The 15,207-nt window shown below is 43.4% G+C and overlaps 1 protein-coding gene across 5 annotated transcripts in view; it reads right to left on the reverse strand.

Moving 5' to 3' along the window:
- Arhgap18 (Rho GTPase activating protein 18) overlaps window positions 1-15,207 on the reverse strand; it is a 124,154-nt gene that overhangs the window by 57,283 nt on the left and 51,664 nt on the right. For 4 of the 5 annotated variants that reach the window (XM_023714254.1, XM_023714257.1, XM_023714258.1 and 1 more), the window contains exon 2: window positions 2,769-2,965. In XM_023714254.1, the coding sequence (XP_023570022.1) occupies window positions 2,769-2,965 (197 nt within the window). Of the gene's footprint in view, window positions 1-2,768; window positions 2,966-9,809; window positions 9,817-15,207 lie in introns of those variants that run through there. The other variant, XM_023714256.1, reaches the window with a different exon arrangement.

The raw sequence follows: 15,207 nt of genomic DNA on the forward strand, positions 1-15,207 counted from the left end.
TTCTTATCCCACAGTCAGTGCATCCTTAGCTCATGTCATTATTTAAAAAAAAAAAAAAATTAAAAGAAGCGCCCTATTTTTAAGAGCTGATATGAGAAAATAATTAAATAACTGAATTCATTCAAACTTCTGCAAATAGGAAGTAAGCAGTGATGTGAGTTAGGCCTTCACCTCCTGCAGGCTCTATCTGATGATTTAAACCAACAGACCAAAATGTTCTTTAAAAACGCAGCATCCACACTGAATGCGTATAGGCGCTGTCACCAGTCCTTAAGTCACACGGGGTAACAGCTTCTGAGTGGAGCGCTGACGCTCTTCTGTGTGTATCCAGAGATATCAAGGGGCAACTGTGCTGTTCACGATCTAATGAAAAACTGAACCAGAAGGAGAGCTAGCTAGATGTGACCCAGCCACCATGTTCACAGTGACTTGGGCCACAAAGGCCGGGGAACACCGTGCAGCTGTCACTGTGCAAAGTCCCTTAGTCTCCAGATGACCTCATCTTCTTAACTGTAAGCTAAATGACAGCTATTCCAGCTACGCTGTCACCAAAGTTGAGAGCACCGAGCAAAAGTCACCACAGAGCCCTGCGACAGCCTGCGGTCCTGGCGTGGCCCGGACTGAGCGCTGTGTATCCTTCTACACTGCATGACTTCCTTGATGACAGAAATCAGGTATTAATAACTCCGGCTGCTAGTGTCAGGCAGTCTGTTTCTTGATATAAAAGTAAGATAACTATTATTGTTAGTGTTGTTCAGGTAAAGCGCATTACGGGCACATAAAGCTAAATTGCCAGAGGAAAAAAGTAGCTGAAATTGCTAAGACAAGGAAACAAAGAGACCCATAGAGAGATATTTAGTCCATTTTGACAAACGGAAGTGAGCTCAAACTATATAAGGCTTAAAAAGAAATATGCAGGCGGGAGAACCACATGGGCCACCTGCCCGATGACCACCGCGCACAGCGTAACCCGCTCATTATTCTGTTCACACGGGGTCTCACCGCATAGCCCAGGCTGGCCTCAAACTCCCAGCTTCCTGCGTGCTGGGACTGCAGGCCTGTGCCACCACACCTGCCACCATCATTTTTACTTTAGAGAATTATCAAGCAGCTAGCACCCCACGGCCTAATGCTGCTTTAGTTTACTAAGCAGGGCCCTGCTCTGCTGCTTCCATACGGAAACACCGGACAGAAAGGCTAAGGAGCACTCTTCCTTCCAGGGGACAACCCGCTCGGGCCCCCCTCTGGTCCCTCTCTCAGACAGGAGCTTTCTTTCCCTCAATAAATATATTCTGCTCATAAAAAAATAAATAAATAAAAACACTTTTCCTTATCATAAATAGGTTGCTGTTACTACTAAGGAATTTAGGGGAAAAAAGAGAAAGTTGAATATCTGTTTTTGTTTTAACAAATCTAAGAAATACTAAAAAAATAAATAAATAAATAAATAAAAAGTCCTCAACTTTTAAAATTATTATTTGATTGTTTTCCAAGCAATGGCATAGCACCGGAGAAAACCCTACACAGATATTTCTGATTATCTGTAGCCTAAATCATCTCGTAAAGAAGTCAGTCACTCCATCTAGGAGGACATCTCTTAGCAGATGACAGGACGTGGACCCACGGAGCTCACTCTAGGCAGTCATGTGTCATCTGATTTGCCAAAACATACAGCACTTATAAGTTCACAGATGGCCCAGAACGAAGGCTAAGATGATTGGCACCAAAACTGGGCATACAATCTTGGCAATAGCTTAAGAGATTAAAGGAAATGGAATGACATTTGAGAAAAAAAAAAAAAACCTAAAGAATAAATTATTACAGGTTTCTTTCAGAATATGAGTGTGGTAGCTCATAGTGTGGAGAAGATGGCTGGGAATAGACTTGAGCGAAGTTACTGGGCAAATACAAGAAAGGGACAACTAGAGAAGCTAGAAGCGCTCATGCCATCTTTTGATGCCAATCTGTGTTCCTTAGATTAGCTGGCTGAACAGGTGGTACTGCAGCCAGTCTAGAATACTGTACACTGAAATGACGATGACCACAACAGATCTGGAAAGTGACCACAAAAAATGCTGCTTTAATTTCCCCAGTAGGGATGACTTAGCTGGAAACAAGATGGATATCCTCAGCTCTTTGAAGGGCTTCTACCCTGTAGAAGTGAACTTGCTCTATTCTCCCCAAAGGCAAAAAAACCTACAGCCTGTGAGTTGAAGTTAGAAGCTAGTTGGCCATAATTCCATAAAATAAAGATCAGAGGAGGTCAAGTAGAATCTAGAAAAACAGCTTCACTTCAAAATTGGAACTTTTCCATAAACATCTACATTTCCTGGAGACCAAACAACTATATGGTAGACGTGCTGTCAAATGCAGTTCTGTGACTTCAAAGACCAAGCTTAACTCTTAAAAATACATGACATAGGGGGCTGGGGAGAGAGCTCAGTGGAGTAAGTGCTTGCCTGGCATGCTCAAGGTCCTGAGTTCAATCCCTGGTACCACCAAAAAAAAAAAAAAAAAAAAAAAAAAAATACATGACACAGTTGGCCTAGCCTACAAGAGCCTAACCTAAGAGAATTTGCTCATGCCTCCTGAATTGGGCAGCTGTACTCACACATCTGTCACAGCAATTCTCAAGTTGAAAGGCAACCCGTAGTATCATCTTTTGGTTGTTCTCTTCCATCCTATGCATGAACTTTCCATGAACACATATACAAACAGTGACAGTTTTATTACACCAACAATGAGAGTTTTATTTAGTTAGTTATTACCATCAGGGACTTTGACAACCACCACCTCTTGAGCCTGTCTGTTTTCACTTGACTTCTTGATATTTTCTAGTTCTGTCCAGTAGTCCTCCATAGACATTTCATCCAAGGAATCCTGGGAATTCAATCGACGGAACGGAGGTTGCTCTGTAGCTTTAGGGGTGCCTTCCTGATTCATGGCATACTGGCCATATCGGCAACTATAAATTCAAGAGAAAAGATGGCTCATTTTAGTGCAAGAGGAAGAAGTCATACAATTTTCAAAACGTAACATTGAACTGCAGAATTTGGAAACCCCTTAAATTCTCCTTAATAAAGCAAAGGAGAGACACACTTTGAAACGGTTTACCCTGGGAGGCTACTGCTTATAATATGCTTGTAGAGCAATTTGTTTCAATATTATGGTGAAAAATAGCAATACGGTAATTTACTTTTCCATGTATTTCCATTCTCTAGGATATATAAAGGGTGATAGCTCACATTACCATCAACTACTTTAAGGTTCATTTAAATCTGAAACTTTGTTTCTAAGAAAATAATAGTATAAATATTGATTATATACTAATGAATAACACTGGGAAGAGATTTCTCCAATATTTAACGTTTATCATTTACATTTATAAACCAAATTTGATCAACTCTTATATAGCAAACACCTTCCATCAGTGAATGGAATATTATTTGAATTTCCAATCCTGGAACTACCATAAAAACAGAAGGATGATTTAGTAAGTGTACTGCTATGTATTATTCTTAAAAGAGGTAAAACATTCATTTATTGTCAACTGCTCAATTATGGCAACAACAGCCTAGGATTATTGCGAACATTTATTTTACATATTACCTATAAAGAAAAGAATAAAGAGGGGCTGGGGAGATAGCTTGGCCATTTAACTGCCTGCCTGGCAAGCACAAGGACCAAGGTTCGATCCCCGGTACTGCACACCATGCCAGGAGTGGTGGTGCACGCCTGTAATTCCAGAGCTGGGGAGGCTGAAACAGCAGGATCATTATGAGGCCAAGCTGCATAGTGAGACCCTGTACCAACTAAATAAATAAATACAAAATTAGAAAAGAAATAAAGAGAACAAGAGTATTTTGTGACTTCAAGTATATTATATTTTCTTTATAAGACACATCTATTCTGCTTCTAAAGTTAAGTTACAGGCGCTTATAATAACTAGTAGAAACATTAACTTTTGTTATTTATAGAGTGATTTATAGAGTGAAAACCACACTTAATTACTTGAAAGGAAAAATCATTATTTTATGGTACCTTTCTCTTATACACAATATTGTTTAAGAAGTAAAATTTGAGTGGAAACAATAACTGGTGAAGAAGTGTTTTAATATTCCAAGTTTGAATTGCATTTTTATTTCCCAAGAAGGACCTCTAGGAAGTAATATGTTGCTACATTAGTTTTATTTCCTGTACAATTTGAAAATACAAAGAAATAAAACTTCTTAATAGTGTCTGAATGATCTCACATCTAAACTGACCTTTCTCACAATTATTTAAAGTGCTAAGATTTTAATTCTATATGAGAGAGAGGGTCACTGAATTCTGGGCATACCTACCCAGCAATTTAATTCCAACTGGTTAGAAGAAATGCAAAGAACTTAACTGCCAATTGCTGCAAATACATGCAGAAGCACTGAACAGCTGCCTGTGATAGGTTAATAGGCCGGTTTCATTCCCTTAAAGGTGATTTTCTCTGCCTTCCTGAAGCAGTTTACTAATGCTGTTGGCATGAATGAATAAACATTGGTATCATTTCTGCCTGGGAACAACCTTGGGTGGTGCTGGTGGGCATGGACCCTCACCAACAGGAATGCACAGCCGGGTCTGTGGGCCCCTTTCCTTGAGTCTTCATTGTGCACTGTTCACCTTCCCCACTCCTTCATTTAAGGGGTGCTTCCTGCCCCTCTGAGCCTCACATCTTGTGTATCTCACTGTGTCCCTCCTGGTCCCTTAGTCTGACCCAGTGATCACTACATGACCAATATTTTCTTCACACTATTTGTACTTCTGATTCTTAAAATGTGAGTAAAAAATGTTATCATTCTCTTAAAAAATGACTTAAAGTTTCTAGGAGCAGTAACTCAATGTATTTGGAGTCACAGTCCTAATCCTGCTTTACCAGAATAGTTAAAACTAGTTCATAAGCTGCCTGTCAAATTCAGTTTTGTTTTGTTTGTTTTGTGGATTGTGTGGGATTTTTTAAAGTAATTTTATTGAGAAACAGATAGCAATGAGACAGTTTCAAAACTGATCACTAGCAAAGCTTCAATAATTAATACACTGCGTATTGTCTTAGTGGTTATTCATTGTACAAGACGCAGACAGGATATCCTGTCCATGAACACTATTAGAACAAGTCTCTCTATTCAAGATCCAAGAGAATGCAGCTGTATATCTATCCTAACTATTTTGAACATACAGATACGAAATGGACATTCATTTGTATGCCCCTTTTTTGTTTAGTTTTGTCAGAGAAGGGTATTCCATGGTCATTTAAATATTATAGGTGCCTGAATTCAGTAAAACATTCCAATATAGTCCACTAGTCCATAATAGTAGTGGGTTTTCCTTAAGACTGGCAATGACAGAAGTTGTTGACTTGGCCAGGAAGATGGCTCAGTGGAATAATCGCTTGCCTGGCAGGCACAAGGGCCCGAAGTCAATCCCCTGTTTCACCAAAAAGAAAGAAGAAAAAGAAAAAAAAGAAGCTGTTGACAAGCCTTTTTTCAGCTCAGCATATTAATATGGCTTTACTTTTTATACTTTGTTTTTATACTTTTCTGCTGGATGGTTAAGAGCAAGATAAAGCAAGACCTATATAACAAGAAATGTAACTTTTGTATCTGACAAGGTCAGTCAAATCCCCTCAGGATTTATCCTGTAACCCTGTACACAGTTTGTAGATCCTTTCTGAGTGTCAGCCATGTGGATGAGTCACAGCCATTGTTTGACCAATTTGCTCTCTGTGAAAGCCTGAAAGAATCTTTTCTCTCCATGAGACTCTCCTTAGGCACACTCTACATCATCGATCACTTTCCTCTGTGGCCCCATAATCTCCTTGATCAGAAAATTTGGGACATAACTGAGTTCCATGATGTTACAGTATAGGTTCTCCTATATCCTGAGTCTTCACTGACCTTGAAAGGCTGGGACCAAAATGTTAGCTGTCCTTGCAGCCTTTCTTTTTCTCTAATTTTTGGTCTTCAAACTTCGATTGTTAACCATCCAGAAGAGAAGCTTATTAATATCATCCTACAACATAGGCAGTTCAGCCTAACCTCACTATCTGTCTGAATATCAAACATCTTAGGCATAACATGGAACAGGTATTTTCCATCCAGTATTGATATTTTAAACTTTAAGTCCCTACATTATATGAAGAAAAAAATTTAAAAATAAAAAAATTAAAAATAGGAATAAAGTTACATATTTTTACACAGAAATTTAGAAATCTAACCATATACAGTATTGTAGCAGGACAGTCTTATGACTTTTTCTTTTCTTTTCTCTTGTTTTCATTTATTACCACTTTTTTGTTTCAAACAAACATTTACTTGAAAGACAGTATGGCAGTAATTGGTATGTCATGACAAACAGTACGTATTTAGAAGACCAGAATGACAGGCATTCCAAGCATGACCCTACCATTACACATTGCTATCTTCAGTGCAGTTCCTTAGTTCACAAGTATCAGCATATATAGTTAGGCAGGGTGAGAATCCTACCAATTAACTACTAATTTCAAAAACCTGCTGCAGATTCTCAGGATCATTGCCTTACTCATCTTATGTACATAAATGTATGGCTTTGTCCCTGTCATGTTTCCTAGCTTTTCTCTTTGTCCTCTCTTTGTTGTCTAATCCTCGAGTTCTCACTTTCCTTTTAATTGTGTTATACCTTTCTATTTTTATTTCTTCTTTTGAGTTTTGTGTACTGCATAGCAAACTGTCAGGTATATAGATGGTGTGTCATTGGTTGGTTGGTTGGTTATTTATTGTTGGTGTAGTACTAGGAATTGAACCCAGGGCTTTTCCACTGAACTACATTATCCACATCTCCTGCTTTTGTTTTGTTTTGAACTCTTTATTTGAGAGAGTCTCATTAGGTTTTCCAGCTGGGGCTCAAACTTGTGATCCTCCTGCCTCATCCTGCTAGAGTGATGGGGTTTATGGCTGTGTGCCGCCATGCCTGGCCTTTACTTCTCCTTATTGGAGAACATTAGCCACCTCAGTTTTTTACCCTTGGTCCCAGAGACCCCCGGGGGAGTCCACAATAGCTCTGTGAGCTGTGTGGGGTATAATGACCAATGTCAATAATTTGGTTTATCTGCTCACTGGAAAGGGGTACAGTTGAACTAGAAATATGTTAAGCCTTTCATTCCTGAGGGAATGTGTTTATTCTGACAAGAATTTTCTAGCATATTCCCAGCAAGATAGCAAGGGCATTGAGTAACAACATTGTTACACAAAACATACTATACACGTATATCAAGCCCTGCTTTCAAAATATGCATCAAGCAAACATCTAAGGGCTTAATGCTGATGAGTAAACTCAAAATTTCAACTTTAATAAGACTGAGAACCCGAATGAGGTTTTACCACAACTAAAAAATACTGAGTCATGGATTTTTCTTTCACTCCTTGCCACCCCCACCCCCTAGGTCACAGGAAACCAAGGCAAAAATGCATTTTCCACTTACTATGCACCAGGCATCAAGTGTGAGCAGGCGGCCGTAGCCAGCTGTCTGCCTCAGTCAGCCCCCTATGCATCGCTTTTCTCCCAAAACCTAAGTGAACATTTTTGCAGGACTTAGCAGCTAGCACACTGCAGAACTTTGTCCTTCTTGGGATGGACGCCACTTCGTACTTCAGACAGTCAATGGCTAAAACTCTGGAACCTTAAAACGACCCTGGTAAGTGGCCAGTGAACGGATTTCCTCTCTCCTGCTTTCAGGCAAACGTTATTTGATACCTCGTTCATTTTGAAAATCGGATTGAAAGCCATAAAGTACATCTGCTGGATGCAGTGAACTGCGGAGTGGGGCTGTTTCACGTTTCTGAAAGGTCCCAGCCGGCGCACAGCACAGAAAGAGACGGAAGAGCACGGTTCGTACGGCAGCTGTCCACTCCTCGCCCCACCAGCCTCCCTCTCGCCCCCAGAGTCCCCTCCGCGGGCGGCCCACGGCCGGATGCAACCCGGCAGGTTCTCTGCAGGCGGAGGCCACGTGCGCTGCTCCCCAAGCGCGTCTGTCCGGCTCGGCCACTCGGGCTCCTCCCACGCCCAGGCACACCCACCCGCGCCACCGGCGCTCGCTCACCGCGGACACCCTTCTGGGTTTCTCCTCTTCCATCCCGCGAGCACATCCTTCGTGCCATGTTCATGTTTTGTTCTGCTGTGCTTTCTCTAGACCTCCACCCCTCGCTGTGACCCTTTTCCCAGCTGGTCAGTCAATTTCCAAGATACTGATATTATTCCAGGGACTGGTAATGCCTGTTGTTTATTTCATCATTAAGCAGCCTTAATTCCTAGTGAAGTTCCTGACAGGAAGCCATTAAAAGATCGCAGGAGCTGGCGTAACTGCTGCTACATACTGGCCTGTCACCCAGTTTGGTGAGAGGGACTTGAACCTAGTTTCTGATGCTGGAGCCTGAACCCAGGGCTGCAGGAACGCTAAGTTCACACTCTAAGACTAGATGCAACCACACACACAAGCCACTGCTCCCATACAGTTTCCTAAGGTCCCCCTTGCTGTCTCCAAAGCCTCAGGGGACGCTCAGGAGATAGCTCAATAGACTAAGCCTGGTAAGCACAAGGGCCTGAGTTCAATCCCTGGTTCCGCAAAATAATAATAAGAATAAGAATAAGAATAAGAATAATTTTTTTTTAAGTCTCAGGGGCTGGTTTATCCAACGGGGCAGTTCTCAGTGTTTTGGTCCCAGGCCCCTTACACGCTTCTCATATTTCAAGGTTCCCCACGGAGCTTTCTGAACGTGTGCATACATGTGTGCGCCGAACATCTCTGCTGATGCTCCTAGCACTGGATATTAAGACTGAAAACACTACAAAGACTGCTCATTTGATAAAAATAAACATCTCAACATAAATATTGTTGGAGAAAAAAAAATCTTCTAGCCTCCCTCTGAAAGATAGATAAGTAGCATCATTTTACATTTTTGGAATAATCTGGAGAGCCCAGCTTAAGACAAGGCATCTGGCTTCTCAGATGGCCTCTGCACTCCGTCATGTGGAACACCCCTCAGCCTGTCACCTCTGGGACACTGCACTCATGCGACAAGGCCTGGCCAAACCAATAACACCTCAGTGATACCATGAAAATAGTTTGATCTGGCTCCTTGAAAGGGTCGAGTCTCCCCTCTGTCCAGGAACCATGCTTTGCAACCCCCTGCCCTAAGATTTCTCAGAAATACCATTAATGCATCTGAAAAAGCGCTTTCTAGTGCCATGGGCCATGCGCCACAGAGTCCTACAGAGAGAGCCAGGCTTGTTCTGCTGGGGACTCTTGTTCACTTAGGTTAGGTTTGCAGCCTTTCACAAAAACCCAGGCTCACTCCAATGATAACCGAGAGCTCGCTTATACTCCAATGACAAGAATGAAACTGCAGCCTGCCTGGCCTTGCCTATGTCGCCAGCCAACGCTCGGCACAGAGCCGTCACACGGGACAGGAGGCCTCCTCACTCGAGCTGGTATTCACACGTGCTTTCCTTACGGTTCCTCTGCCATCGGCAGCCTCTCCCCGAAACCACCTCAAGGCAGGTTTATTTGGGACATCATGTATGTGTCTTAACTCAACTATCTGGTCTGCTTCCTACCTTTTGTGTCCCATGTTGTCGGGACTAAGAAAACAACGATCAAGGAAGATTTTCTCTTGGCCTGCTGAACCTTCTGCTTTCTTCCTCATCTGCCTCAAGGTCCCTTACCCTGGATGGAACTTCTGCCCAAAGCACAACTGCCTTGAACTTCCTGCCCTAGGATTCTCAGCAAATAAGCAGAGAACAGGAACCAGGAGGAGGAGGAGGAGGAGGGTGCCAGCGGGCCTCACCGTGCCAGGGGCTGCGCCTAACCTGAGCAGCTCTGAGTGTGGCCGGGAGGCTGGCTCTGCGCAGCGAGGCAACACTGGCCCGCACTTGAGGGAGGCCCCTCCACCTTCCCTACCGCTGAGGAGAGCTGGGTCCCGGGCCAGGGTCTCCCCCCTGGCTGACTCTTTTCTCCTAAAGTCACTACCACCCCTCTAAGAGCACCACTGTCCCCTCCCCCTGCTCCCTCCCTCTATGACATGGGCACTTACGCTTTCACCAGCCTCGAGTTTATTCGTGTTCCTGTTACATAGATCGGTCTGGCTTTTCTCCTGTTCATCTCTCCACCATGAAAGTGACTCAGCCCACTCCAGGGACTCCTCTGCTCCTCCAAGACCAACTGTGACACTTCACAGCCTCTCTCTCTCCTTATTCTGCCCCTGCCAGAGACATTCTTGTGGTGTAGTCTTTCGTTTTGAAGTCCACCGATATGGAGAACCAGGTTCTGTGCTTTATTTTCTTAGATGATCCTGTTAACATTGATGGTACACTTGGGTCACAGGGCCACTGCCCTCCACTCGCCTGAACCTGGGCAGTGCCCTGGGGCCAACTCCCCAAACTATTTCCTAAAGCTTATTTCCCAGAGGCAGAGATAGGAAAACAAAGACCTCTGCTCCAGTCCTGGAAAACGGCAAGACCCCCAAACCAGAGGCCTGTGTGCCTTATCCTTCTGAAGATCGCCATTAACCTGTCTTCACCTGGGGTTCATTAAGAGCTCACGCAGATGTACTGCATTCCATATATGCAATTATTACAGAGAATCATGGGAAAGGACCTGTGCAATGGACCACTGACTCAGCACCAGCAGTCAGGCTGTCAATCTGGTTAACGAAGAGCCAATGGGAGGCACTCTAGCCCTGACATACATTAATACAAAAAAAATTAAAAAAAAAAAAAAAAAAAAAAACAGGGCTGGCAAGATAGCTTAGTGGTGTAAAGCACCTGCTTAGGCAAAATGCAGGAAGCGTGGCATAATCACGACCCCCCCCAACACCAGCCCCGCCCCCAGGGCAGGCTGATCACCTCCCCCCCAAAACACACACACACATATTAGAAATGATACAGAATTTCACTAAACAAAATAATAGGAATTTGACAATGGTTGTTATAGAGTATGATGTTGTTTTCAAGTAGTTGTCACAGTATCAGATATAAGCATACAAAAGTAGTACAAAAAAAGATAAACTTAAAGAGAAGAAAAAACATTTAAGCATTAACTGCTTCTTTCAGTAGACCAGCGGAAATCAGCGATGTAATTCGGTAAGTCATCCTGTATGTACACATAAATATGTTTTCCCCTTCCTTTTTTTCCATTTATGTATTTGGTACAGGGTCTTACCACGCAGCTCAGACTCATAGTGATCCTCCAGTTTTCAGCCTCCCCATTGCTGGGATCACAGGCGTGTGCCACCATGCCCAGACTCAGTTGTCAGCTCAGCGCGCCCAGGGGGCAGGGCTGATGCGGCATGCAGGACAGGGGATCGAACTCTGGTCCCTACACTTGCCAAAGCAGATGCTTAGTCCACTGAGCTATCTCCTCAGCCCCTTTCTTTTCTCCTTTTCCTTGTTTCTTACACTAGGGAGACAATACAATGTTTACACATGCAGGTCTGATGTATTTAATTTATGTGTATGGTCTCTAGTTGCATCCATTTACCTATGAAAGCCTCGAGCTATCTTTTTGGTAGCTGAGCAATACTCCATTGCTGACACACATTTTAAAATGCCTAAATTCAAATCCCTCCGAGCTCTTGCCTGTGTCCTTTGGTGGACACTCCTGCAGCTGCCACCTGGTGAGACTTCATTGCTTCTTCTTTGTTCCCCTGGCAAAGAACCTAAGAACCAGTTGGGGACCCCATCTCCCAGGGAAGCGGTTAGCATGGTTCCAGTCTCACCCTAATTTCCATGCAGGACATGAAGGGACTGGATTGAGGAATATAATAGAGATTACAGGGTTTTTCTGTTGTGGTTGTGGTTCCTTTTGCAAAGAAAACATAAAAAAGGAGTTCTTACCTGAATCCTGACTTTTTGGCCAACAGTAATAATTAAGCATATTTGGGATAAAGTCATAGTTACTGAAACTTGAGCTGCAGCACTGGAGCTTTAGACCTTTCTGATCATATTCCAGATGATGTAATGAGATCCAGGGTCGAATCCTCTCCAAACCCACAAAGCAAAGGGATGGGAAACCTAAGATCAACACCTTGTTTCTTCCTCAGTGGTTATTTTTGCTAATCTTTTATTTATGAATGTATTTATTCGATCGAGGGTTTCAATGCTACGCAGCTCAGACTCATAGTGATCCTCCTGTCTCAGCTTCCCCAGTGCTGGGATTACAGGTATATGCCACCATGCACGGTTTTGGTGGCCCGCACGGCATGCCTGTTGTTCTGGGGCTGGCATGGCACATTGTCCAGGGGATTGAACCTGGGTCCTTGTTCTTGCCAGGAGGATGCTTAGACTGCTAAGCCATCTCCCTTTAGTGGTTATTTCATTATACCAAACAGATCAAAAGAATAGAATCTGCTCTTTACTCCTTAGACACAGCCATCTTTGAGTTTATATTGCATATAGCTGGGCAGAAAGGGACTATTGATACAGTCTATAATGAGCATTAATATCCATTATATTTACCAAGAGACAAACACACTTAAAGATCAAAGCACACCTCTTGAAAGGGCAGTGTGCTTTCTAAAATTGTTTGGAGTTGCATTTGGGCATGGCTTCCAACAGAGTTCATTTATAGAACAATGGGGTCTTGCAAATTTAAAAATTTTTAAATGATTTAAAAATTCACCTTGCTTCTTCGTGTACATTTCTGCGTGGAAACAGCAGCCTGCATCCGCTTCTGCGCTGCAGAGCTTCTCTCTGTGTCAGCAGTGCTAGTGCAGAAGCAAGCGCCACCGTTGTGCGGGCAAAGCTGTTAACGCTGGGTAGGGCTCTGTTCGTTGGAATACGCTCGCTCGATTTGAAGGACTGTGAGGAGCTGTAGCTTATGAATGAGCCAAGTCATTTTCTTTCCCTTGGAAGTGAATGCCTACTATTGTTCAGCTGAGAGCAGCAATTATTACAAGTGGCCCTAACACCCAAAGCAGAGAACACTAAGAATGCCCAAAGGCAGTGAGAAGTTGATTAGAAAGCAAAGCCACACCCTGCCCCGCAAACCCATGGGCCAGCGGGGCTCAGGAAATGGGCTTCCTGTCTCTTGCACCCTGCTATAGTTTAAGGACCCAAGCTCAGCACTGGATTTCATGTAAACTAACCTTTTATGTGGTGTACAAACTGACCTTTTAAATTTTGAAGGAAAAAATTAAATTGACTTATTTTTAAAGGTTTTTTAAATAGATAGATAGATAGATAGATAGATAGATCAATCGATCGATCGATCGATCGATCAATCTTCAAAAAAAACTAGGATTGGAGGTCCCAGGGGACCCAGCTATTCCCCTCCTGGGTATCTTTCCAGGAGAATTGAAGGCGTCATAACACAGCAATATGTGCACCCATGTTTATAGCAGCACAATTTATGATAGCTAGATCTTGGACACAACCCAAATGCCCATCAAGCAAGGAATGGATTTAAAAAGATGTGGTCTTTTTATGCAATGGTGTATTACTCAGCCATAAGGAAGGATAAACTGGAGACTTTTATAGGTAAATGGATACAACTAGAGACCATACTCATATGTGAAATCAACCAGACACACATGTGTAAACATCCAATTGTCTCCCTAGTGTAAGAAGTTGAAAGAGTAAGATCCAAAATGTACAATAGATACTGCAAAATGAGAAGAAGTTGTTCAAAAAGAAAGAGAAACTGAGGTAGGGGACAGGAAAAAAGAAAGAAGGGAAAAAATGTGTATATATACATGTATGATCCTTATAATACTAATTTCTCTTAGTTCATCAAAAGGTTTGTACTACTACTGTTTGGGCAATGAAGTGTCTATATTTTGTACTCTGAACAATTAATTTAAAGATAACAATACACCCTGTATTAACCATTGCTACCCTATTATCTTGTTTTGATTTTTTTCTCTTTAAAACAAACAAAAAGAAACCCCATTCATTTAATGTCTTGTTGTAGTGCTGGGCGATCCTTCCATGTCCACCCAGGACTGGCACACAGAGAAACACTGGTCCTCAGATCATCCTGGGTTTGCGCAACCTCACCTGAGGAAGACTGACAGGAACAGCCCACTAGCAATGACTTGAAAGCGACCTTCGGAAAACTGACTTTGTCGCTTCGCTGATGAACACAGAGAAGCAATTCCTACGTGGTTTTTGTTTTTCTCAGCTGCATTCAGTAGTTCCACCTCCCGAAGGAATAGCGAAGTGGGCACTTCGTACCACGAGGGCTGGGAGACAGAAAGCAGTGCAGGGGAGAGAGAAGGGCAGTGGGGAGCAAGCAGGCAGCCAGACAAGGGCAGACGTTTACCCCTTCAGGCACAGACCCGGGGTCCATAGGTGGGGCTGTCACAGGCCATCACCATGGGTCTCTTATTTCAGAGGATGGGTTCCGGGTAGAAGTGGGCTGTCTAAGGGCCAGCCAAAGTAGCTCAGTGAATTAAAGCACCTGCAAGCAGGTGCAGGGCCCCGGGTTTGATTCCTGGGCCTGCCATGCCGGCCCCACCTCCGGGGCCGCTGAGTCCTCAATTGAGACTTGGCGTGGTGGCACGTGCCTATAATCCCAGCTCTTGGGAGGCTGTAAATAGGCAGATCACTACGAGTCCAATCTAGTAGTAAGACCCTGAACACTTTGTCCTTCATCTTGGTATCCCTGGGTTTCAGCTGGCACCAATCAGCCAAAGGGTTCTTTTGTTCATTTTGGAGGAAATCACAAAAGGACCATGTTTCCGAAAGACCCCTCTCAGGAAGTTCTCTAGAGAGAAGATGGGAGCCACATTCTCCGCAGCTCCCACCACCCAGGTTTGCTGACTTACCAAGGATAAGGATCTCAAGGTGCATCAGCGAGAGCCATCGGAAGACGGATTGGTTAAGAGTTCAAAAGTGAGAAAAACAGGAAAAGGGCTTTAGCTCGAGGAGCTCAAGGAGGCGAGTTCTCGTGGTCACTCGACTCTTTCATGAAGAGCAGGATTAGCTTTCGTGCTTTTGCTGCGTGGACTAGAGGCTGGGAACTTGGCCTTAATGTGTGAGTACAGCCTCATGTGTCAGGGGTTTCCTCCTAGTATAAGATTGGCTCAGGGGCCATCTCTAGCTGGACACATCCTGAGGTCCACCTCTCACACACCTGGCCCTTGAATGAGAGCCGGAGAATAAAGGGAAAAGCCTACTCCATGTATTGTTAGCAAGGCGCGCGCGCGC

This window comes from Octodon degus, unplaced genomic scaffold, assembly GCF_000260255.1.
Source record: "Octodon degus isolate 3935 unplaced genomic scaffold, OctDeg1.0 scaffold00034, whole genome shotgun sequence".
NCBI classification, from domain to species: Eukaryota; Metazoa; Chordata; class Mammalia; order Rodentia; family Octodontidae; genus Octodon; species Octodon degus.